Source organism: Cnephaeus nilssonii (genome assembly GCF_951640355.1).
Source record: "Cnephaeus nilssonii genome assembly, chromosome: 1".
Taxonomy (NCBI): domain Eukaryota; kingdom Metazoa; phylum Chordata; class Mammalia; order Chiroptera; family Vespertilionidae; genus Cnephaeus; species Cnephaeus nilssonii.
In genome coordinates this window covers 76,516,680-76,541,470 of record NC_137072.1, presented here as the reverse complement: position 1 = coordinate 76,541,470, position 24,791 = coordinate 76,516,680, and the positions used below count along the sequence as shown (strand labels likewise).

Below are 24,791 nucleotides of genomic sequence, written 5' to 3'. Positions count from 1 at the left end.
GACGAAACTGCAAGAAACTGGGGCCTCCAGCTAACAGCCATCCGGAGAAGCCACCTTGTAAGTAAATCCTCAGGTTCCAGTCAAGCCTTCAAAGGACTACATACCAGACAGATATCTTGAATACAATACCTCAGGAGAATCCTTGAGCCAGAACTAGCCAACTAAGCCAATTCCAGATTTCTGACCCACAGAAACTATGAAACAATAAATGTTTGCAAGCCACTATTAAACTTTGAGGCAATTTGTTACACAGCAATGAATAACTAACATAATGAGTAAATCCTATGATCCTTAGAACACATGCATACATACCTTCCTTCCAGAACTAAAGTTTTAGGTTCTTCCGAATCAGAGTCAGACTCTGCTGGTGTCTTGCATGGATGTTCATTGCTCTGAGGTTTTAGATGAACATTTTTTGCAGTCATAACACTATCTTCATCTTTTGAGCTTCCTGCAACTCTATAAAAATGAAAAGTTTGTAATTATTTACTTTTCTTCATAAAGGTCCTAGGACTTACAATTAGCCCAGGAAGGAAATTTGATTCAGGACCTACCAAGAAAGTACTAATTTGAAAAATTCTGAAAAGAAAAATGGCACACAACTGGCCTAAGATGGAAATGAGGATACAGAAGACATTACCTACAGGCATTTTATGATGTATACAACACAGTTAATCTATCACAGTATTTTAGAAAATTTGCCAACAACTGAAATTGTTTTCTTTGATACCCCTAGTCAGCCTATTTCTTGGTATATATAATGCTACAGGAAACCTTTTACACATATACACAAGAAAGCATATATAAAATGTCCATGGAAAAATTTTTTCTAATAGTGAAAAATTAGAAAACTTTATCAAGAGGCTAGATGAATACATTTTCATATGCCCATATAAAATGATACTAAAAATTCAACCAGCCACTTGTTTTTTTAAGTCCCAAGAGCTAAGAATAATTTTTACATTTTGTAAAGGTTACATTTTAAATGGTTATTTAAGTATTTACATAATAGCTTTGATTTTGCCTCTTAGCCCACAAAGCCTAAAATATTTACTATCTGGCCCTTAAAGGAAAGTTTGCAAAGCTCCACTATAAAGGAGTGAAAATAAATCATTTATCAACATGAATAATCTCAAATGTATATAGTGAACAGTGGAAAAAAGAAGATAGAGTAGGATATATACAATCTGAAACCATTTTTACATAGTTTTAAACCAATACAGCATGCTATTTATATATACATGCATATGTAGGAAAAATATAAAAACATTCATGATAGTGATACCTACCAAATTCAGAGTAGTGGCTACCTCTAACAAGGGAAAGAGGAATGGGCTCAACAAAGTCACATATGAGATTTCAATGGTCACTATAATGTTTTATTTCTTAAGTGAGATCATGGAGAATCAGGTGTTACTTTGTTTTGTATATCTGAAATATTCTAGTTAAAAGAAACGGAATGAGAAAGAAGATATGATAATAGTGTGAACAAGTTAAATAGAATGTGTATGGGATTTCTTTTGGTACCATAACAACATACACTAATATATTTTAGGGCACTCTATTATTTATTTGGTATATCCACATCATCTTGCAGTTTCTTACACATAATATGTATTATTTGTTGAATGAATGAAAGAATGCTATATCATAAGCAAAAATGCATAAGAACAATACTTATAGGCCAGAAGCCTGTTTTAAAAATAAAATGCCTTGAAAATTAAAACTATAAAAACCCCCAATAATACTTAATTATCTAGGTTGTTAGGACTGATGAGAAATCACTGAAAGCACCTAGCAAGTACTTGGTACATGATAAGCACTCAATAATATGTTAATTATTACCATCTTACGAGAAGGAGTATTATGATGTATTCCTAATTATGAAAAATCACATTAACGTAATTCAAAAAGAAGCAAATTAAACTGTATACTTAAAAATTATTAAGATGATAAATGTTCTGTTATGTTTTTTTACCACAATAAAAAAAGCAACTCTCAGGCAACAATAATACTTACCTTATTTATCACTCATCTCCCATGTGCCAAATATTAATTGCCATTTAAATATGAGCAAATAAATTCAGAGCACTACTTTGCCTGGGATGTCACCCAGCTAATGGCAGAGACTGGCTACCATTTCTGTCAGGCTGCAGAGCCCTTTATGCTAAACTGCCTTTCTATAAATGATCAAACAACACAGACAAACTAGTCAATGCTGAACAACAAAAATAACTATATTTAATAATAACAGACATTACCCAGAATGATCAACATCTTTCTTTTTAGCCATGTCTGCCTCATCACATTCCAAATACTCATTTGGGGAAGAACCAGAAATTTCATCATGGTCAATAATTCTTCTCGAATCTTTTGCATTTAAAATCTTCCGTGTTCTTGAGCGGCCTGGATTAGCTTTCTTCTGCCCTTTGAATGGAACAGTTTTTCCCCCAATATTCTTAGATGACTGATTTGTTTTTTTAGCAGATTTTCGCCCACTGTTGTCATGTACTGATAATTCATTTCTTACTGAAGTACTGCTATAAAAAAGACCTGAAAGAATCAATGATAACTTAAAGTTAACATATTTATCTGATGATATGGCTCACTGAAATACTAACATTATATTTACATATAAACTCACAAACACCAATCCCACTGCCTACATTTGTTTCCAAATAAAATTAATAAACTATGCTTCTCTTCCATTTCTTGATACATGCATGAAACTCTAAATTTATCACAAGCTTCCAAAACCACCCTCTCTGGTCTGCCTAATACTCTTCTAGCTATCCTTACGTTTCTGGTATTCCCCAAGGTTCCAGCTTCATCTTCTCACTCGACGTACTTTCTTTGAGGTGCCTATGTATCGATAATTTTAATTACTATCTACATGGTATTATCATCACCTGCCCTAAATCTGCCCCTCTGGTTTTGGTTCCTATCTTAATGAAAAGTAAAACTATCTACCCAGCTATCTGAAGCAGAAATTCAAGTCATCCAAAACTCCTGCCCCTATCCACAATCAATCCCTAAACCCTCTCCATTCTCCTTTTTTAATGCCTCTCAAATCTTCTTTTAAGCTCTCCTGCCTGTCAAATAACAGGGACCCTCATCATTTCTTTTTTATTTTTTAATATACATTTATTGATTTCTGAGAGGGAGAGAGAAACATCAATGAGTTCTCCAAAGGAGTAACAGTAGTATTTAACATTTTAATACTAACTATATGCTATTTAATCCTTATAACAACTAAAGGAGATAGAAATACTGTCAATCGTAGGTTATGGAGAAACTGAACAAAGTAATCTATCCAAAGTAGAGGAATCATAATTTGAACTCAAGATAACTCCAAAATCCAAGGAAGGCTGCAACAGAATAAATACTTATTGCTATTAATCAAAGATCCCAACAATTCAAAAATTCATAGCAATAAGACCTCATAGATGTAGGGCCATATTTATACTAGTCTCTCATTTGTGCCACCATTGATAGTACCTATATATGTAAATGTTACCTTGTCATTTACCAATCTTTACATGACCACCTCCTTTAAAATAAAAGTTTTTTACAAAACAAAAAATGTTTCATGCTGTACAGAAAAGATTCGGCATAGGAGGCACAAGAATCTTTATAGAAAGGCCTGCTTGCAAAGTAAGCCCTTGGCTACCATGTCAGAACTTGAATTTCAGAAGGGTTCCCATCATTTCCTAATTGATAAGTATGGTTTAGTATGCCTAAAATGCTTGTGTAAAACATATGATTTATGGGAAACACTTGTTTTCCTTCACGGAGCCTGGAATTTTAATAGTTGCTAGCAGAGGGTACCTAGGCAACCACCCCCCAGAAAACCTTGCACACTCAACTCTAATTCCCTTCCCAATCCCTAGTGAACAACATTTCACATATCTATCATAACTCATTGCTGGAGGAATTAAGTGCCTCCTGACTGGAAGAAGACTCTTGGAAAGTCTAACGGGATTTCCTTCGGACTTTGCCCATGCACTTTTTTTTCTGCTGATTTTGCTTTGTATCCTTTCCCTATAAGGAAACATCAAAATTCCATTATTGCCTCTCTCACTTCACTTCTACCTAATAACCTTGCTTATCATTTCACTGAGAAAACAAATATGATCAGAAGCATACATCTTCCCACCTCAACTCTACCAACCTACTTCCATCTCTCCCCATATACTCTGCTTTTCCTCTTTTACATGACACACCGTCCTGGCTCCTGTCTAGGAATAATCCTTGTACTGTGCACTAGATAACATCTGCACCTTGCTTACTCAAGGACTGTGATCCTATATTTATCCTCTACCTTCCTACAAGGTCATTTTATCTTTTAAAGTATACTTTTATTGATTTTAGAGAGGTTAAGGGAGAGAGAGACAGAAACATCAATTATGCGGGAGAGTCGTTGATCAGCTGCCTCCTGAATGCCCCCTACTGGAGATCGAGCCCGCAACCCGCACATGTGCCCTGACAGGGAATCAAATCATGACCTTCTGATTCATAGGGCGATGCTCAACCACTGACCCACACTGGGCAGGCCCTACAAGGTCATCTTAAATAAACAGATAAGCTGATGTAATATCTTAAATGTTAAAAAAAAAAAAGAAGAAGAATCTTTCCTTAACCCCACATCTGTTCTGACCCCTTATCTCTCCTTCCTCACCTACTTTCTCTTGGACTCCACTCCAACCAGGCTTTTGATCTCATCATTCCACAAAAAAACATTTTTATATAGGTGACTAACAAAGTCCATATTGCCAAAAACATACTGTTGATTCTTAGCTCCCCTCTAATGCAAACTATCAGCAGTATTTAAAACAGCTCATCATTCATTCCTTAAAATGTCTTCTGTTACCCTAAATTCTCATTTTCCTTTAATCTCACTAATTGTTCCTTTTCAGTCTCATTTGATAGGTTTTCCTATCCCTTCCTGACTCCTAATACTGGAGTCTCCCAGGACTCAATCCTTGCCTTTCTTTCTTCACTAGGTACAAAACATTACTAAGTGATTTCAAGCAGTTTCAAAGTTTGAAATATCATCTATATATTGATAACTTCCTAATTATATGTTTTCCCAGATCTTTCCACCTAACTTTAGACTCATTTATTAGGCTATCTCCTCAATATATCTGCTTTGATGTCTAATTAATATATTACAACCTGAAATCCTGATATTCTTCCCAAATCTGCTTCTCTCACACCTTTCCTCATCTCAGTTAATAAAAGAGCCCTATTCTTCTACTTGTTCAGGAAAAAAAAAAAAAAACCTAAGTCACCCTAGACTCTTTCTAACTCTAATCCTTCAGTAGTTCCTGTGAGTTACCTTCTAAAAATATGAATCCAGGCCAGCCGGCATGGTTCAGCAGCTGAGCGTAGATTTATGAACCAGGAGGTCACTGTTCCATTCCTGGTCAGGGCACATGCCCAGGTTGTGGGCTTGATCCCCAGTGTGGGGCATGCAGGAGGCAGGCGATCAATTATGCTCTCTCATCGTTGATGTTTCTAACTCTCTCTCTCTCTCACTCCCTCTCCTTTTCTCTCTAAAATCAATAAAAATATATTAAAAAAATAAAAATATGAATTCAACCTTTCATTTCTTCCCTCCAACAATTTAACTAGGGTCCATGCTTCCATTTTTACCCAGCCCTAGTTTCCTCTGTACATAGCAATAAGAATAATCATGTTAAAAGATGAGTCAATCAAGTCACTTTACCATTTAAAATCCTCTAGTAGCATCCTAATACACTTCATCTAAATGTTATCATTGCCTGCCTCTCTGACTTCATCTCCTCTGGCTTACTCTTCTATAGCCATACTGGCCTTCTTGACCTTCCTCAAACATGCCAATTATGCACCATTAGCAGATACAGATACTATTCCCTTGGTGTGGAATGCTTCATTAAGTTAATTATATGGCTCCCTCCTTCACTTTTTTCACATATGTGCTCTGAAAGATCATAATGGATTCTCATCATGACCTTTCATAAAACAGTATTATGCTCTATTCTCTTATCCATCCCCACCCTGCCATCTATTTCCCATCTCTACCCTTTATCTTCTTTATTTTTCTTTATTACACCATCACTTCATGAATTAAATATCTATATTGTTGGTCTTCTCCCACGAGAATGTAAGTCCACAGAAAGCTGGGATATTTTGTTTTTTGTTTTGTTTTTCCACAGACATATCCTACATCTGGAATACTGTACATGATAGAGCCTCAGTGAATATTTTTATAATTAACTGATTTAATATTTCTATTGATGACCCAATTTCTTTGTCAATAGATTTTCTCTGGAGAATGAGTGTATATATAAATCAACATAAAGCCTCTTACAGAATTATTTTTGGGGTGCTCCTAATAAACAATTTAAATAAAAATACTTACTTTGGTCTGATTTTACCATCCACCAATTAGATGGACGCTTGGAAATTCTTTGACTTTTCTTGACAGTCAAAGTCACTTCTTCAAGTATAAGATTGTTCTTCCTGGGTCCATTTGAAAAATTTTCCTTTTCACATTCCCTATTTTCCCCCCGATTTGCTGTATGAGGAACATTGGTGCTACTTTTCTTACTTCCTAAATTAAAGAAAACCATATAAACAATTCATAATTTACACTGGTGTTTTCAGAAAACCACAACAGATTTTTTTTTTTAAAAAAAAAAAACCTCTCAATTATACACACTTCTTTTACCCTGTGGGCTTTTCTTCATTTCTATATTTTTAAAGTTACATGTTCTCAGTAAGATCTCTAACTTTCTGTCAGTTAAATGCAAACTTTTTGCATTGCTTGATAACATATACTCCTGAACCAAAAAGAATAAGTATATTCTGAAAAGGAAAAATAAAAGATATGGTTCCTTCCAACTACTTACCAATGTCCCAAGTAAAAAAAGGTAACTACTGCTTTCTGTTTTGAAATAATTCATGATTTCTGTCAATCTAATTTTTTGGAAGAAGAGGTTTAAAGTGAATTTTCAATAAAGAGATCTTTCATATACAAAAGAATGATTGTGAACAGAATTTAAAAAGAGAAAACAGGATGAAAAGAAACAATGAATATGGCAGGCTAACTAGATAATTGACAAGATTTGGCATCAATAGTAATTTCATTTTACTACTAAGGCAAATAAGTAAAAAAATAATCTAACAGAAGGGATAGATAAATTCTAGTTTTATTTTTGTGACTGACAAACAGGAAGAAAGGGAAATCAGAGAAATATGGGCTAATTTAATATAAATATTGCAGCTGAGATGGAAAAACCACCAAAAGGGGTTTAGAAATGGAGAATTTCATTTTTTTGGAAATATGTTTAAAATATTAGATATTAATAAACAAAATGAACATTTTTCTTGCATAAATGAAGAAAACAGCATATTAAGCATCTGAGACAAAGATTACTACGAAGCCCAAAGGAAAAATTAAAATCCTATCAAATAAAAAAACAACATAAAGTAAACTGCATGAAGGTATGTAAAATAAATAGAACAGGCATTACATAGAAACACAAAGTTATCAAACTATATAGAATAAAAAGAAAACATAATAGGATTTAAAATCTGAAAAGTGAAGACCAGAGCTTTCATTAAAAAGGTAAATTTGGGGAAATAACTCAAAGAGAGATGATATCTAATGCAAAGAGATAATTTTCTCAAGGTCTGAATGTAAAGGAAGTACAAAGAACAAACAAACTTGGGGAATATGTAGTGAGTCACAAAAATTTACAGATGAAATGAGGAAAAGTAATCAATAAAGACAGAGAAGGAAATCAAACTAAAAATATAGGGAGGAGAACCAAAATATGGCATAATTAGAAGTTAGCTAGTATTTAATTAGGCTAGAATGAAACTGCATCTTTGTTATCCTTAGTACCTACAGCCTACAACACTGTGTTTAGCGTAGTCTCTCAATAAATAGTCTGTGAAATAATAAATTCAGATTGAAGTTAGTGTTTCACTAGGCAATGGAATAGGCAAAAGTGCTATCCAGCATGAGTTATTTTGGAATATTTAGGTTTTTTTATTTTGTGGGTTTTTTGTGTTTTTTTGTTTTGTTTTGTTTTCACAAACCAGCTATACCAGAATCACCTGGGAGAGACTGCTTAGAAATACAGAATTTAGGATCCACCCCTGACCTACTAAATCAGAGTATTAGTATTTTAACAAGATCCACAGGGAATTAAAATGCACATCCAAGTTTGAAAGCACTGTTCCAAGGAATTCAGTCATTTTCCCAATTAAACTTGATTGAGGCACAGAGAAAGAGAAAATGAGCCAAATTATGTCAAGATCCCTTTTCACTAGTATCACTGATTCTATTTTGATAGTAAGTTATAGAATTTGGCAGTTCTTTAAATTTGGGATAAAGAGAATGATTCATGCTTATAAAAGGAGTAAAGGAAAAATACTGAATAAGGCACAAATAAATTGATGAGAAAGTAAAGAATCTATTTACCAATATTGTGCATAATGAGACTATCAACCAATACTTTGAAAATTATGACAATGGAAAAGCCACCACATACAATGTAAAAATTCAGTAGTAAAGATCTTTTAGGGAGGGGAAGTAGAAAATAATAAAGGGTCAATTTACAAAACACTAAAGCAAAGATATAGAACTGTCAACATGGTTGCCACTGATTTGTAGTTTAAGAAATTATCTGTACATGCTCAAAGTCACTAATCATCTGAGAGACGAAAATCAAAACGACAATGCGGTACCATCTCACACCTGTCAAAATGGATATCAACAAATCAACAAATGACGAGTGCTGGCGAGGATGCATAGAAAAAGGAACCCTCATGCACTGTTGATGGTAATGCAGACTGGTGCAGCCACTGTGGAGAACAGTATGGAGTTTCCTCAGAAAACTAAAAATAGAAATCCCATTTGACCCAGTGATCCTACTTCTAGGAATATATCCCAACAAACTAGAAACACAATCAGAAAGGATATATGCATCCCTATGTTCATAGCAGCACAATTTACCATAGCTAAGATTTGGAAACAGCCTAAGTGCCCATCAGCAGATCAGTGGATTAAAAAACTGTGGTACATCTACACAATGGAATACTATGCTGTAGTAAGAAGGAATTCTTACCATTTGCAACAGCATGGATGGAACTGGAGAGCATTATGCTAAGTGAAATAAACCAGTCAGAGAAAGATAAATATCACATGATCTCACTCATTTGTGGAATATAATGAACAACATAAACTGATCAACAAAAACAGATCCAGAGACAGAGAAGCATTGATCAGACTGTCAAACTTCAGAGGGAAGGTAGGGGTGGGTGGGAGCAAGGGGGAGAGATCAATCAAAGGACTTGTATGCATGCATATAAGCCTAACCAATGGACATGGACACCAGGGGAGTGAGGGCATGAGTGGGGAGGTGGGGGAGAGGAGTAATGGGAGGGGGTAAGGATATATATGTAATACCTTAATCAATAAAGAAAAAAATAAATAAATAAAATTTAAAAAAATAAAATAAAAAAGTGGGGAAAAAATTAGCTGTACAACTGCAAGAATCCTCAACAATGAACATCATTTTCCTATACCCTACTTCTCCAACCTCATGTAACTCCTTTTATTCTCTTTCACCCCTTTTTTCTTTTCCCTTATGCTTGACAAAGTATCCTCAAGAACTACTCTAACAAACAAAAGGTGCTCATGATAACAGAAATCATTGCCCATGTTCATTAATCAATGTGAACAATGATTGAAGGGAAATGAATCTGAGGGGGGAAAATACTATCAGCAAAGAATTATTTGAACAACAATACAGAAAAAGAGTATCATAGTAAGTAAAAAACAAACCAATTAAGAACATCATTTCAGAAACCAGTTCAAGATCAGAAAAGGTAATATGCAAATTGACCATCACACCATCACACAAGATGGCCACCCCCATATGGTCACAAGATGGCTGGCAGGGGAGGGCAGTTGGGGGCGACCAGGCCGGCAGGGGAGGTAGTTGGGGGCACTCAGACCAGCAGGGGAGCAGTTAGGCATCGATCAGGCTGGCAGGGGAGTGGTTAGGTAGTGATCAGGCTGGCAGGCAGAAGCAGTCAGGGGCAATCAGGCAGGCAGGCAGGTGAGCAGTTGGGAGCCAGCAGTCCCGGATTGTGAGAGGGATCCCCTTGGGATTGGGCCTAAACCGGCAGTCAGACATCCCCTGAGGGTTCCCAGATTGGAGAGGGTGCAGGCTGGCCTGAGGGACACCCCCTCCCCTGTGTATGAATTTCGTGCACCAGGCCTCTAGTTAGAAAATAAATGACAAAGAATCTTTTAAAACTAATAAATAAGAACACATGCAGAAGATACAACTGGTATATGAACAGTTGGTAATATAAAAGAGTTAATTTAGAACTAAGGTGACATGTCATAAATAGGGCAATAGCTAGAAAAAGAGGTGACTTGTAAAAGTGATAATTTTTTACTACCACAGAAAATTTTACATATTTACATGTAAAGAAATGGAATTCTGAAGGTGGATAATATTTTAATAAACACAGCAAAATTATTCATCCAAAATAGAGCCATACTCTTGTCACTGATGACAACATATTACATGACCCACAGATATGATAACTGCTAAAACTATAAGATCTGAGGGATATTTTAGGAATAGGAAATTTATAATCCCTGTTCTCATGGAACTTTCCGTCTGGACTCTAAAGGCAAATACAGAAACAGAAAAAGATGCATGGAACAGACTAACAACTCTTAGAGGGAAAGCGGGGGAGGGGGGCCATACAGGAAGAGATTAACCAAATAATTTATATGCATATATACATAACCTATGGGGACAGAAAAAAATAGTGCAGCGAAGGAGGAGGGGGCACCAGGGACAGGGTAGAGTGGGGTCAATGAAGAAAAGGGGGACATCTGTAATACTTCCAACAATAAACATAAGTTTATTTTATATAAATAAATAAAAATTTAAAAGAAGAGCTATAAAGCTTATTCATATTATGTGCTAAATTAAGGTAAAAAGTAAATAAAAGAAAGCAATAAAAATGAGGGAAAAAAAGAAAATACAGAAATTCAGCAAATAATTATGTTTGCTACAATAAAAAGAATGCTCTGAGAGCACATATCTATAATAATAAAAGGGTAATATGGTAATTAAACCGGGCAGTCGAACGACCTTCTGGACGTCTGGATGTCCTTCCGGACAAAGCCGGGGCGGTGGGGGCCGAGGAAGCCAGAGCTACGAGTGGGACTCTCCAGTCTCAGTGAACCCACGGCCCCATCCCTGCACCAGCCGCTAACCCTGTGCACGGTTCCCGGGTCCCACTGCGCAGCCTCCGCCTCTACCAACCCTGCCCCTTCTGGACGAAGCCGGGACTGCGAGGGCCAGCTGGAGCTGCAAGGGCCGGCCGGGGCTGCGAGGGGCTGCAAGGGGCTGTGAGAGCCGGCCGGGGCTGCGAGGGCCAAGTCCCTTGCACAAATTTCGTGCATTGGGCCTCTAGTAGGAATATGTCAGGGTGGGGTAATAATCAAGAGAAGTGGTATTTAAACTGAGTACAAAGCTTAGTAGGAAAACTGGGTACATTAGGAAAATTTTTCTAAGCAAAAGAAACAGCATATTAAAAGACCCACAGTTGAGAAAGTGGTCTGTTTATGGGACTGGAAGAAAGTCATTATAAAGCAGCCCAGGAGATGAATCTGAAGAGGCAGAGAGAAGCCAGAGGGTATATACATAAACTACTACAACAATCTAAAATAAATGACTCTAGCTTGGCTGAGTAGCAAGAGGACATGGAGAGAAGTAACAGATCTGAAAACTACTTAGGAGGAAGTCCAAGATTTGCTAACTTCATATGGATTGCTTGGTAAAGATGATTTGGTTTCTTTCTTGAACTATTAAATTTATTATGGCTCCATTTATGAAGATAGGAATACCAGAGGAGAAATAAGTCTGAAGGAATTTAGTTTCCAATATTTGAGAAGCCCATGAGACCTCAAAAGTGGAAAAGTCAATTGATTCAACCCAAGTCATTAATTTATATATTACAAATTTGTCAAGTGCCTTTGGAATTACAAATTATCTTTAGAGTAAAAATATCTTTGGAATTACAATAGCTTCATATTATTCATCTGTGAAAATTGACATGGTTAGCAGAATAATGGTCTCCCAAAGTTGTACTCACCCTAATCTACAATATCTGTGAAAATGCTACCTTACATAGCAAGAGACTTTGCAAATGTGATTAAGGTTATAAATATTCAGATAAAGAGATTATATTGAATTATCCAATTATATTGATCCAATTTCATTACTTGTGTCCTTAGAAGTAGTGGTCACTGAGAGAGAGAGGCTGATGGAAGAAGCAATAGAAATTCCAAGTGTGGCTTTGAAGATGCAAGAGGGGAGGAATGACTCAAAGAATATAGGTGGCTTTGAGAGGCTGGAAAAGGCAGTCTCTCCAGGAACCACCTGCAGGAATGCAACCAGGTCAACACCTTGATTTTAGCCCAATGAGATCCATTTCAGACCTCTGACCCACAGAACTGCAAGATAATAAATGTGTGTTGTTTTAAACTATTGTTTGTAGTAATTTGTTATAACCGCAATAGAAAATACAATTGGTATGATAATTAATCATGTTGTATTCCCTAACCAAACTAGATAAAATGGAATTTTATATAAGAAAATTAGTGTGCAAAATATAGTAGGGACCCAATAGATGTTAAACATTATAATTAAAGAGAGTAAGTATCCTTTCAGTATATTTTCTTGATATGTTTCTTCCTAAGAAATTCTGGATAAATGAAAATTCTGTGGCTTCAAATTTTTTTAATTTATATTCTATTTAAGGGACTAGTAAAAAAAAACAAAAAACTTTCTTGCAACTATCACCCCCTCTTTAGTCAGATTCTTTATGTTGTATTTTCTTAAAATGGTCGGCTGCTAATTAGAAACTGAAGGAAGCAAAAAAATTAAGAACAATTCAATAAAAGTATGGCATGTCTAACATTTACAAAAGGTAAAAAAAAAAAAGATTGCTTTTGTCCCTCTCTATTTTAAGCAGAATTTTTCAAACACATGAAGGTACATACAGACAAAATTGAAATCTGACAACTATTATTTCCAGTGATATAAAGTCTGTTATCAAATATATATAAATATATACTAGAGGCCCAGTACACAAAATTCGTGCATGGGTAGGGTCCCTAGCAGCTGCCAGCTGGAGCCTTCCTTCATACCACGCCGCCCCCTAGTGGTCAGAGCATTTCATAGTGAGCAGTCCAACTCCTGGTCGGTTGAACTCCCGAGGGGACACTTTGCATATTAGGCTTTTAATATATATACTAGTGGCACGGTGCACGAAATTCGTGCACGGAGGGGGAGGGTGTTCCTCAGCCCGGCCTGCACCCTCTCCAATCTGGGACCCCTCAAAGGATGTCCTACTGCCGGTTTACAGGGATCGGGCCTAAACCGGCAGTCAGACATCCCTCTCACAATCTGGAACTGCTGGCTCCAGCCATTCACCTGCTTGCCTGCCTGCCTGATTGCCCCTAATCACTCTGCCTGCCAGCCTGCTCACTCCAAACTGCCCCCCGCTGTCCTGATCACCTCCAACTGACCCCCACTGACAGCCTGCTTACCCCCAACTGGCCCCCCTGGTCTGCTTACCCCCAACGGCCCCAGCCCCCACCAGCCTGATCACCACAACTGCTTCCCATCCTGGCCTGATCACCGCCTGGCGACCCAAGCTCCCAGCCCCTCCTTTTTTTCAGCACCTCCTTGAGCGGAGGCCAGGGCTGGCTGGAAGCAAGTATCTGGGATTTATTTACCGTATTTTCCGGCGTATAAGATTTTCCTGGGTTAAAAAGTCATCTTATACGCCAGAAAATATGGTAATTGGCTTAACCCATTCTATGTTATCCGGTGTTATACAAAATATCTATGTACCATATTTTCCGGCGTATAAGACGACTTTTTAACCCAGGAAAATCTTATACGCCCAGTCATCTTATACGCCAGAAAATACGGTATCTTCTATAACTGAAACTTTGTAGCCTTGAGCGGAGGCCAGGGCCGGCCAGGGCGGGCAGGAAGCTTGGCTTCCTCCATCTCCAGGGCAACCCAAGCCTCCTGCTCACTCCAGTTCCGTGGCCGCCGCCATCTTGGTTGGGTTAATTTGCATACTCACTCCTGATTGGCTGGTGGGCATGGCTTGTGGGCGTAGCAGAGGTACAGTCAATTTGCATGTTTCTCTTTTATTAGTGTAGATATAGAAGATAAAATAAGCTAAAATAATGTGTAATTAAGTAATAACTATATTAAAAGTATAATTTGATTTTACAAAAACTAGCTTAAATATTGTGCTTTAATTTGATCTTCCTCCCCTCTAAATCAGTAAGATAATACATTTGATAAGTGTTTTCTATTCCACTAATTATTCTGGAGCAAATTCTTTCTATAAGAATAAGTACTTTTTCTCTCTATTACTTAAAAAGTGGTAAAAAGAACATAAATAGATTTATTCTTCATGACAGTGTCATCATTAACCTTCTGCACTCGGATGTCGAGTGTGACTCGACACTGTTAGCATTAGAATAAAGGAATCGAGAAAAAAGCAAGCGAGTGCAGAGGGTTAAAAACCTCAATCACTATACAATGACATAAGGAGGGTGGCCATACTCCAGGTTTGTTTGGGACAATCATATTTATGCTTACTGTCATTTACATCCTCACTCACGCTCAAGTGTCCCAATTTGGATGATAAATGACATAGTGACCAAAGATAAAAAGATCTATTGAGATACTAGTTAGATAATTGTTCTCTTATGCTTCCATTATCATCCTGTGAACTTGTGCTGGTATAGAAACCCCACCTGATTGATCTTTTTTAATGGTGAAAATTGTGTCTTAGTAATCTTTGTTATTTCAGTGTATAATACCTTGCTTGGCATTGAATGACTATTAAATAAATAATGATGGACTAGAGTAGTATGGCTTTTTATCCTATAAGAAATGGCCCCACAACATCCTATTTTTCCCTAATCTATACTAATAAAAGAGAAACATGCAAATTAACCATCACTCCGCTACACCCACAAGCTACGCCCACCAGCCAATCAGGAGCGAGTATGCAAATTAAACCAAACAAGATGGCGGCTGGCCACGGAGTGAGCAGAAGGCTGGGTTTCCCGGCAATGGAGGAAGCCAAACTTCCTGGCCTGCCCTGGCCTCTGCTCAAGGCTACAAAGTTTCAATTACAGAATATAAATAAATCCCAACAAAAATGGCTGTGGCCACGGAGCGAGCAGTAGGCTTGTATTCCCCGGCAATAGAGGAAACCAAACTTCCTGGCCTGCCGTGGCCTCCGCTCAAGGCTACAAAGTTTCAATTATAGGAGATAAATCCCAGATACCAGGGCCTCCACTTGGGTCGCCGGGGGGCGTGGCCAGCCTGAAAACCACCACAGGCCCCTCGCCCAGGCCGCCCCACACCCCAAGGTAACCCCCACCCTAATCCAGGACACCCTTCAGGGCAAACCAGCCGGCCCCCACCCATGCACCAGGCCTCTATCCTATCTAATAAAAGAGTAATATACAAATTGACCATCACTCCAACATACAAGATGGCTGCCTCTATGTGGTCAAAGATCCTGCCCCCATGTGGACACAAGATGGCCAGCAGGGGAGGGAAGTTGGGAGGGACCAGGCCTGCAAGGGAGGGCAGTTTGGGGTGATCAAGCCTACAGGGGAGGGCAGTTAGGGGTGACCAAGCCGGCAGAGGAGGGAAGTTGCGGGGGACGCAGGCCTGCAGGGAAGAGGAGTTGGGGGGACCAGGCCTGCAGGGGAGGGCAGTTAGGGGCAATCAGGCTAGCAGGGGAGCAGTTAGGCATCAATCAGGCTGGCAGAGGAGTGGTTCGGGACAATCAGGAAGGCAGGCAGGCGAGCAGATGGGAGCCAGCAGTCCTGGATTTTGATCCCGGTAGGATCGGGCCTAAACAGGCATTCGGACATTCCTCAAGGGGTCCCAGATTGGAGAGGGTGCAGGCTGTGCTGAGGTACACCCCCCCGTGCATGAATTTTGTGCACCGGGTCTCTAGTCTATACTAATAAAAGGGTAATATGCTAATTAGACTGGGAGACCTTCCAGGAGACCTTCCAGACGTTCTTCTGGACAAAGCCATGGTGGCGGGGCCGAGGTAGAGGCGGCTAGAGGCCAAAGGGAAGGGCAGTTGTGGGTGATCAGGCCAGGATGGGAAGGTAGTTGTGGGTGATCAGGCTGGTGTGGGCGGGGATGTTGGGGGTAAGCAGACCAGCAGGGAGGCCAGTTGGGGGTAAGCAGGACGTCAGTGGGGGTCAGTTGGAGGTGATCAGGACAGCGGGCGGGGGAGCAGTTTGGAGTGAGCAGGCCAGCAGGGGGCAGTTGGGGGTGAGCAGGTTGGCAGGGGGCGGCAGGTGGGGGCGAGCACACTGGCACGAGGGGCAATTGGGGGTGATCAGGCTGGCGGGGGGCATTTAGGGGTGAGCAGGCTGCCAGCAGGGGGCAGTTAGGGATGAGCAGGCTGGCAGGCAGAGTGATTAGGGGCAATCAGGCAGGCAGGCAGGCAGGTGAGCGGTTAGGAGCCAGTATTCCCAGACTGCAAGAGGAATGTCCGACTGCCGGTTTAGCCCCGATCCCTGTAAACCGGCAGTAGGACATCCTTTGAGGGGTCCCAGATTGGAGAGGGTGCAGGCCGGGCTGAGGGACACACCCCCGTGCATGAATTTCGTGCACTGGGCCACTAGTTTATCTGTAATAATAAAAGTGTAATATGCTAATTAGACTGGATGTCCTTCCGGACGACCTACTAGATGAAGCCGGGGCTGCGAGGGAAGCCCGGGTCCCGGGTGCCTGCTGTCAGTCAGAGGAAAGCCCGGGTCCCAGGTGCCAGAGGGAAACTGGTGCCAGCAGCTGGGGGAAAGAAGACCTACTCTTGCACGAATTTCATGCACTGGGTCTCTAGTCCTATCTAATAAAGAGGGGATATGCAAATTGACCATCACACCATAACAAAATGGCTGCACCCACAGCGGAGGCAGGGATTCCATAACACAAGATGGCTGCACCCACAGCGGAGGCCGAGTTCCCGTAACGAGCCTTAACGAGCAATCAACAGGGACCTGAGGCTTCGCCCCCCCCGCCTGGTGTGCCTTGACAGGGGACCTCAAGCCACACACCCGCCCCGTAGCCAGGCTGGAGGACCTCAGGCTGCACCACCCACCTGGCAGGGCTTGACGGGGAACCTAAGGCCGCTCCCCCCGCTCGCAGGGCTTGACGGGGTACCTCAGGCTGCATGCACCCCCCGCCCCGGCACTAGGCGAGGGGACCTGAGGCCGCACCCCCTACCTGGCGGGGCTTGACAGGGACCTCAAGGCATGCCCCCTGCCCACGCCTGCGCCTGGTGACCTCAGGCCACGCACCCTGCCCCGGCGCCAGGCCAGGCAACCTGAGGCCATGCCCCCCACCCGGCGGGGATTGACGGGGGTGGGGCTGGCCGGGTCTGGATCTAGACCAATAGGGGTGGTGCCGGCCAGGTCTGCGTCTCACACGATTTCAAGGCACACATGGGTAGGCAGGGACTTGACTCTGGTTCCCGTGATGTGCCCCAGACTCTGACAGGAGAAAGATTTTCATATACATTTTACTAATTTTCTTTCATCTCTGACACTTGTATTATAGAGAAAGGACAAATAGCAATTTTAAAATATTTCCTCTAATTAATTCCCTTTAAATGTGCACGAATTTTGTGCACCAGGTCACTAGTATTTAAATAAACCTCAAGAATATATGATGCTGTTTTATTTGAGTTCTTCTAACTACCTGGTATACAAGTCTTTCCCTCTCACTCTCCCTTTATCTGCGCTCACCATGTTAGAAGTTACACAATACTCAAGCCAGTTGGAATTAAATTACATGTAAAATAAACAGATTCTATAAAACAGACAATAGGCTTTTGAGGCTCTTTGTAGATTTAGGTTTACTTTGCCTATTTTCCAAAGTTAAACTGGAATATTACAAAAACACATAGTAGAATAATGTTTGTAGGTATATTTAATATAAACACTTACCCACAGGTGGCACCCGTTTTTTGGAAATATGAACATTTATCTTCTCTTTACACGCTTTCATACTTCTGTCTGAATTTCTTTGTGCCTTGTCTTGGGCAATAGGTGACATATTTATATTTTTATCTTTACCTTGTTCCTTATCAACCTGTTCTTCAACTTTATTGACTTGAAGTTTTCTTTTCTGTTTTTGTGTTGTAGTCCTTTTGTTTCCAGATGTTTTTTCTGCATTTTTGGAATACATTTCAGTTTTTGTAGATCTACTTTCCATTTCATCTGTCAAAGCACAATTCCTACCCAGTTTTCTCTGATCAGAGGGCTGAGATTTCTCTAGTGGGTGAGCTTTTCCAGAATGTTTGACATTTGTCAAAGTTGTAGGTGTTACACTGTGATGTTTTTCTCTTGACATCTTACTTTGAAGGAGTGCAGTGCTCTCAGTAGGGGATACTGTGCGTTGTTTCGCAGGCACAGTCTTTCTTGGTATAGTAATCCAAGACTGACTGGCAAAACTATCTGATTCATCAATTATAAATTCATCCTCTAAATTCATATCAGTTGCAGGAGATGACTGAGGTGGAGCAGTTGCTATATGCCTAAAAACAGGACTAAAAAAAGATGTTACAATAAATAATAGCTCAAAAAAATAAAGCTTTACCTTAGCTCAGTGAAGAAAATAAAATAACCTATAAAATATATGTATCTTTTAAACAGCAGTTCACATGTTTCAATTTTCCTTTACCCTTTATATTTTATACTAGAGGCCTGGTGCACAAAATTTGTGCACGGGTAAGGTCCCTAGGCCTGGCTGGCAATCAGGGCTGATCTGTGGGGTGATCTGGGAGCCCCCACTGGCACCCACCTTGACCAGCCTGGCGCCGCCTGCTTGCTCACCCCGCACCCTGCTGCCGCCACTGGTCACATCCCTCTGCGGGGCAACTGACAGGGCAATCAGGGGAAGGGAGAAGGCGCTGGTACCCACATTGGCTGGGGGCAGCTCCTGCATTGAGCATCTGCCCCCTGGTGGTCGGTGTGCATCATAGCGACCAGTTGTTCCACTGATCATTCCGCTGTTCGGTTGAATATTAGGTTTTTATTATATAGGATTATAGAAATATAAAAGGACCTTTCCTTTTATATTTCTATAATACGATCACAATCATTTATAACATTAATGGGATCACAGAAATTTAGAGCTGGAAGAGAGCCTATACATCAAGTAATTTGATGCCCCTCCTACCCATTTTATATTTATTTAAAAGTTGAAATCCAGGGATGTGTAAATATAGTCCAGAAACATTGACTGACAGCTCAAAAATGCATCCCATTATTACATATAATGTTATATTAAATTATATATTTGTATAGATCTCTTTAGATTTCTTCTCATATAAATTAGGTTTCCAGAACCAATTCCAATACGGTGTCGGGGTTCGGCCCACACAAACAAATAATTCCCAGACACCAGTAGCATATCTGAGAATTCAACTCAATTATGACACTATCTACCCAGAGAAAGTGTCAGATGCCAACATTATGGGTTCAATCGTACAAGAGTGCCCTGCCCCGATACACAAACACTTCAGATGCTGCCACATCCCATATTACCTGTGTTTCTGATCAATGAGGTACAGACTGGAGGTTCTCAACAACCCCCTCCAAGTCAGAATGCCAATTGGAAGTCCAGATTGTTACCTGCATTGCTGACCAACTGGCTATAAATGAGAGGTTCCTACAACCCCCTTTGGATTTGATTAATTTGATAGAACAGCTCACAGAACTCAGAAAAACATGTTATTAAATCAATGGTTTATTGTAAAAGGATATAACTGAGGCAGAGCAAGACGGAGGAGGGGCAAGGTATGTGGGAAGGCACTCCAGGCTTGTTCCATCTCTAAGTGTTTATGAACCAGGATGCTCTTGCACCCCATCCTCTTGGCTTTTAATGGAGGTTTCCTTACATACTTATAATTAAGTAAATCACTGGTCACGGGTGATTGGCTCAACCTCCAGCTTCTCTCCCCTCCCTGGAGGTCTGCGGTAGGGCTGAAACTTTCAACATTAATCACAGGGTAATTTACACTAGCAACTAGCTCCCATTCTCAACAATGCTTTCCAAAATTCATCTCATTAACATAACAAAAGACACTCTCTCGCCCCAACCCCCTTTCAAAACAGGAAATTCCAAGAGTTCTGGGAGTTGTAAACCAGGAACTGTGACCAAGGACCAAATATAAATGAGAAATATATTTTAGTCATCTGATGACCAAATATTCATTTCTTATAAATCACAATATTGCAATATCCAAAACAAGGTTATTATGAGACACCTTAAAATCTCATATCTAAGAAAATACTTCTAAATTATATTACACAAAAATTCATTCCAAGTATGAATAATTCACCCACATTTTCATGCATGTTTCAATATTGTAATCATAGTAAATAAATAAATGGTGTATATCTAGAAAAATATAGTAAGTGCATTGGGATTAAGCATTACCTCTTCCAGTTAGTTGGAAAAGCTTTCCAGAGAAGGAAGAAATTATTCAAAGGATGGTATCCCTCCAAAATTCATAAATTAAAACCTAATCCCTGCTCTAGCCAGTTTTGCTCAGTGGATAGAGCATTGGCCTGGGGACTGAAGGGCCCCGGGTTTGATTCCGGTCAAGGGCACATGCCTGGGTTGCAAGCTTGATCTCCAGTAGGGGCCATGCAGGAGGCAACAGATCAATGATTCTCTCTCATCACTGATGTTTCTATTTCTCTTTCCCTCTCCCTTCCTCTCTGAAATCAATAAAAATATGTTAAAACAAAAACCTAATCCCCAATGTCATGGTATTTGAGAGTGGAGCACTTAGCAGTTGATTTAGGCCATCAAGGTAAGTGGTCATGAATGGAATTAGTACCTTTATAAAAGAGGCCCCAGAAAGCCCTCTTGCCACCTGCTACCATGTGAGGTTATAGTAAGAAGACAGTCATATTCAAATTGGGAAGCAAACTTCACAGACACTGAATCTACTCGAGCCCTGATTTTGGACTTCTCAGCCTCCAGAACTGTGAGAAATAAATTTCTGTTGTTTGTAAGCCATAGTCTATGGTAGTACATTATAGCAGCCCAAATGGAATCAAACAACACTTTAAAGTGCAGAATAGAGAAAGACGTCTTCTGGCTAGATGGAAAATCAAGGAAGTCTTTGTGGCATTTGAGCTGAATCTTGAAGGATGGATAAGACACGGTCATGAGAAAATGCAAGGAAGACAATCAGAAGGAAGAGCAAAAGCAAAAGCAATGAAGCAAGAAAGCACCAGGAATAGCCCTGTCAGTGGTTGAGCATCGACCTATGAACCAGGAGGTCATGGTTGGATTCCCAGCCACATGCCCTGGTTTCAGGCTTGAGCCCCAGTGTGGGGCATGCAGGAGCAGCCGATCAATGATTCTCTCTCATCATTGCTGTTTCTATCTCTCTCTCCCTCTCCCTTCCTCTCTGAAATAAAAATATATTTTAAAAAAGAAAAAAGAAAGCACTAGGCATAGTGAATAGTTACATCTGACTACAGCAATTAAACATAAAATTAAGTTTACTCATTAGTTCATTTAAAAGAACATTAAAAAAATACTTAATTATTTTTTGGACATAGATACAATTAGCCCACAAGTGTAACATATTTGTATTAGATGGTGGGGTTAACATCCATAAATAAGGTAAAAGATTCCAGAGAGAGAGATCTCTACTAAAAAACAGAGACTGAAGAATGAATTTGATTCATTCATCCAGTATGTTTTTATAAAACCTTCCTAACATATTCACTAGCATTCTGATATATGTCACAGAAAATGCAAAAGAAACTCTAGACTCCTAGAAAGAAGGACTTATGTCTTAATCTATCACAAAAACAAACAAACAAAAAAACACATAAAATAGTTAAACTATAATGCAAGGCATGAAACTATTTTTTAAAAAATACTGGAGTTGGGACTTGGAGAAAAACTAGAAATCTAGCATGAACTTTAATTTTAAAAAAAGTATTAAATAAAGATAGGCATATGATAAGGAAAAATAAGTGTGCCAAAGCAAGGACAACTACAAATATGTATGACCAAGTTGGCAGAAGGACAAACTAGGGAGAGTGAAGGCCTTATATACCTGCTGACCTTCAGCTGACAAATCTGAAGTTTATTCTATAGACCAGTGGTTCTCACCCTCACAGCCATTATATCTAGTTAACTCTAATGTGTAGCCACAGGTAAGAATTACTGTTTTGAAACTGTAGAACCACTGAAGGTTTTTCAGTAGTCAGAACAGGTTAAAATTTATTTTACAACTATCCTTTTATTAACACATATAGAACAGAAAAAAGATTTAAAACCCTTAAAAATGAAATACACAGGCATCCTGACATAATTATATTTCTAAATATTGCCTTCATTCTTTGATAGCATACAAACTAAAAAGTATTGATGAACAGAAGCAATGAAAGCTGAATAAATTTATTTTCCATTACATCGAATTTAGTGTCTACTAAATAGTGGTTTTAGGGTGATTTACTGGTAAGAAATTACACTCTCCTTACAGATTAGGCATCACTTCAATTAACATCAGTGTCAATTAAAATTCACTTCTAGTTAAAAATAACATTCAGAATCCTTAGATATTGTTGTTTATAGAATGTGAAAGAAAAAATGTCTGAAAGGACAGTTTCTCAATAACTCACCTGGATTCACTTTTTCTTTTTAAAGTTTCTAAAAACAAGGCTGAAAAACTCTTTTTAGCTTGTGATTGAATTTCATATTCTGAACCTTGCATTATTTTCTGAGGAGTTTCTGGCGGTTTTCTCTCTTGTGGTCTTTCTGATACTTCATCCTCTACATCTGATACTTTAGTCTCTGTTTCTACTTTCTTCAAAATATCCTTATCTTCAAAGTCTAACCTAAAAGGTTAAAAAGATGGCAAGCTGAATGCTCCCAGTTTGTTGAGTTATGAGTTTTCCTGAACTCCTGCCCAGTGACAACACAGACCACTTAGAAAAATTTCCATTGAGCCTTTATTTAAAATTTATAAATGATAATTTGCAACCCCTTACACTAAAAATGCAAGGCAAAACACTCAGAAAAATTAAGTTTTATGTATTTGTCAATAGAAAAAAATTAAAAAGGTAAATCATACAGCAATAAAATATATAGCTTATAGCACTAGTTCTCAAATATTTAATATGAATTTGAGTCATTTGGAGAATCTTATTCAAATGCAGATTCTCATTCAGTAGGTCCAGGACAGAGTTTGAGATTCTGTGTAGTAGATTCTCAAATAACGTCGTTTTATTCAGCATCATTTCACTATAACATTGAAGAGATGCCATAGGAACTTAACTTCTGTTTATATCCATTAGCCTATGGTAAAACTGGTTTTGTTATACTTCATTTCACTTAAAGTCACAGAACTTATCAATGACATTTAGTGATGACTTACTGTATTACTAACAAGCTTCCAGATAATGCCATTGCTCTGATCCTTAGCCACAGACCACACTTTAAATAGCAAAATCTTAGAATGTACATAAGACCCTAGACAGAAATTACACTTATTGCACAGATAGGAGCAAAAGACCTTGAATGATCTACTTTGCTTCTTAAAGGCCAGAGGGAAAGTCCCCCAAAATGGACACGAGTTTACCATAACTCATCCTTAATAATCCTTATCCTTTGCTATGCTAGAAATGATCTGATATATACCTAACCTTGTAATTACAAATAATATAGAGAAATACAAACTGCTTCTCTTAGAAAGTTAGAAAGAACTTATTATCAGGGGAAAAAAAGCATTTTCCCACAGACAATAGAAAAGTTATCCCCAGCTTCTCTGCTTCTCTGAAGTACACTTTAAGGCCTTCCTTATTAAATATAAATGTGATATATACTAAATATATGTTATATTCTTTTTCTAACATGTTAATAATCCTCAAAACTGTGAAATATATAAAAGATTAAATTACATACTTTTGGATATAAAATGTAAAACTCTTTTAGTAGGATTAATATTTAAATTTTAAAAGTTTACCTTTTTTTGGTTTTAAGAGAAATCTCTGTACTTGAAGATAACACATTTACTGAATCTTCAAAAGTGTAGGTCTCTCTCTTTTGGCCAATAGACGAAACATCATTTTGTGGTACAGATGTTTTTGCATTCAAAAGAACAAAAGGTGAACCAACAGATAAGTAAAATTCCTCATTGGCATCATTGTGATGATCTTCGAGTTTTTTACTTGACATTTTTCTTGAGTCAGGTGTTTTAGAACCAACATCAGCTGCCAAAATTTTCTGAGGAGCCTCATGGCCTTGAACTAGAAAAAAATTACATGAAGATATTTAAAAACTTTAAGTAATATTAGAACCTTTTTAAAATTCATCAACAAATTCATTAAAAATAATTTTCAGAAGACTCACTGATAATTAAGTTTATAATCAAAGGCCTACAAGTAAAATATATAAGTACATACTTTAAAAGTATTAATTTATGAAATTAATTAACTAAAATATGTATTTGGTTCACATTCTGAAGTTTGAAATGATGGAAATCCTAAAACAGAAAATTCATAATTTTATTTATAGTCAATTTATTCAAGATCTGAATAAATCTATACATGGCTGAAACAATAAAGTAATCTTAGAGAAATTAAGAAATTCAATCTCTAGGAC

The 24,791-nt window shown here is 38.7% G+C and overlaps 1 protein-coding gene across 1 annotated transcript in view; it reads right to left on the bottom strand.

Moving 5' to 3' along the window:
• Window positions 1-24,791, bottom strand: part of CENPC (centromere protein C) — a 72,159-nt gene that overhangs the window by 30,985 nt on the left and 16,383 nt on the right. Inside the window, exons 6-11 of the mRNA XM_079771391.1 lie at window positions 24,154-24,436; window positions 22,811-23,026; window positions 18,101-18,702; window positions 6,404-6,595; window positions 2,262-2,553; window positions 313-459 (exon numbers count right to left, since the gene is read on the bottom strand). Of these exons, the coding sequence (XP_079627517.1) occupies window positions 313-459; window positions 2,262-2,553; window positions 6,404-6,595; window positions 18,101-18,702; window positions 22,811-23,026; window positions 24,154-24,436 (1,732 nt within the window). The remainder of the gene's footprint in view (window positions 1-312; window positions 460-2,261; window positions 2,554-6,403; window positions 6,596-18,100; window positions 18,703-22,810; window positions 23,027-24,153; window positions 24,437-24,791) is intronic.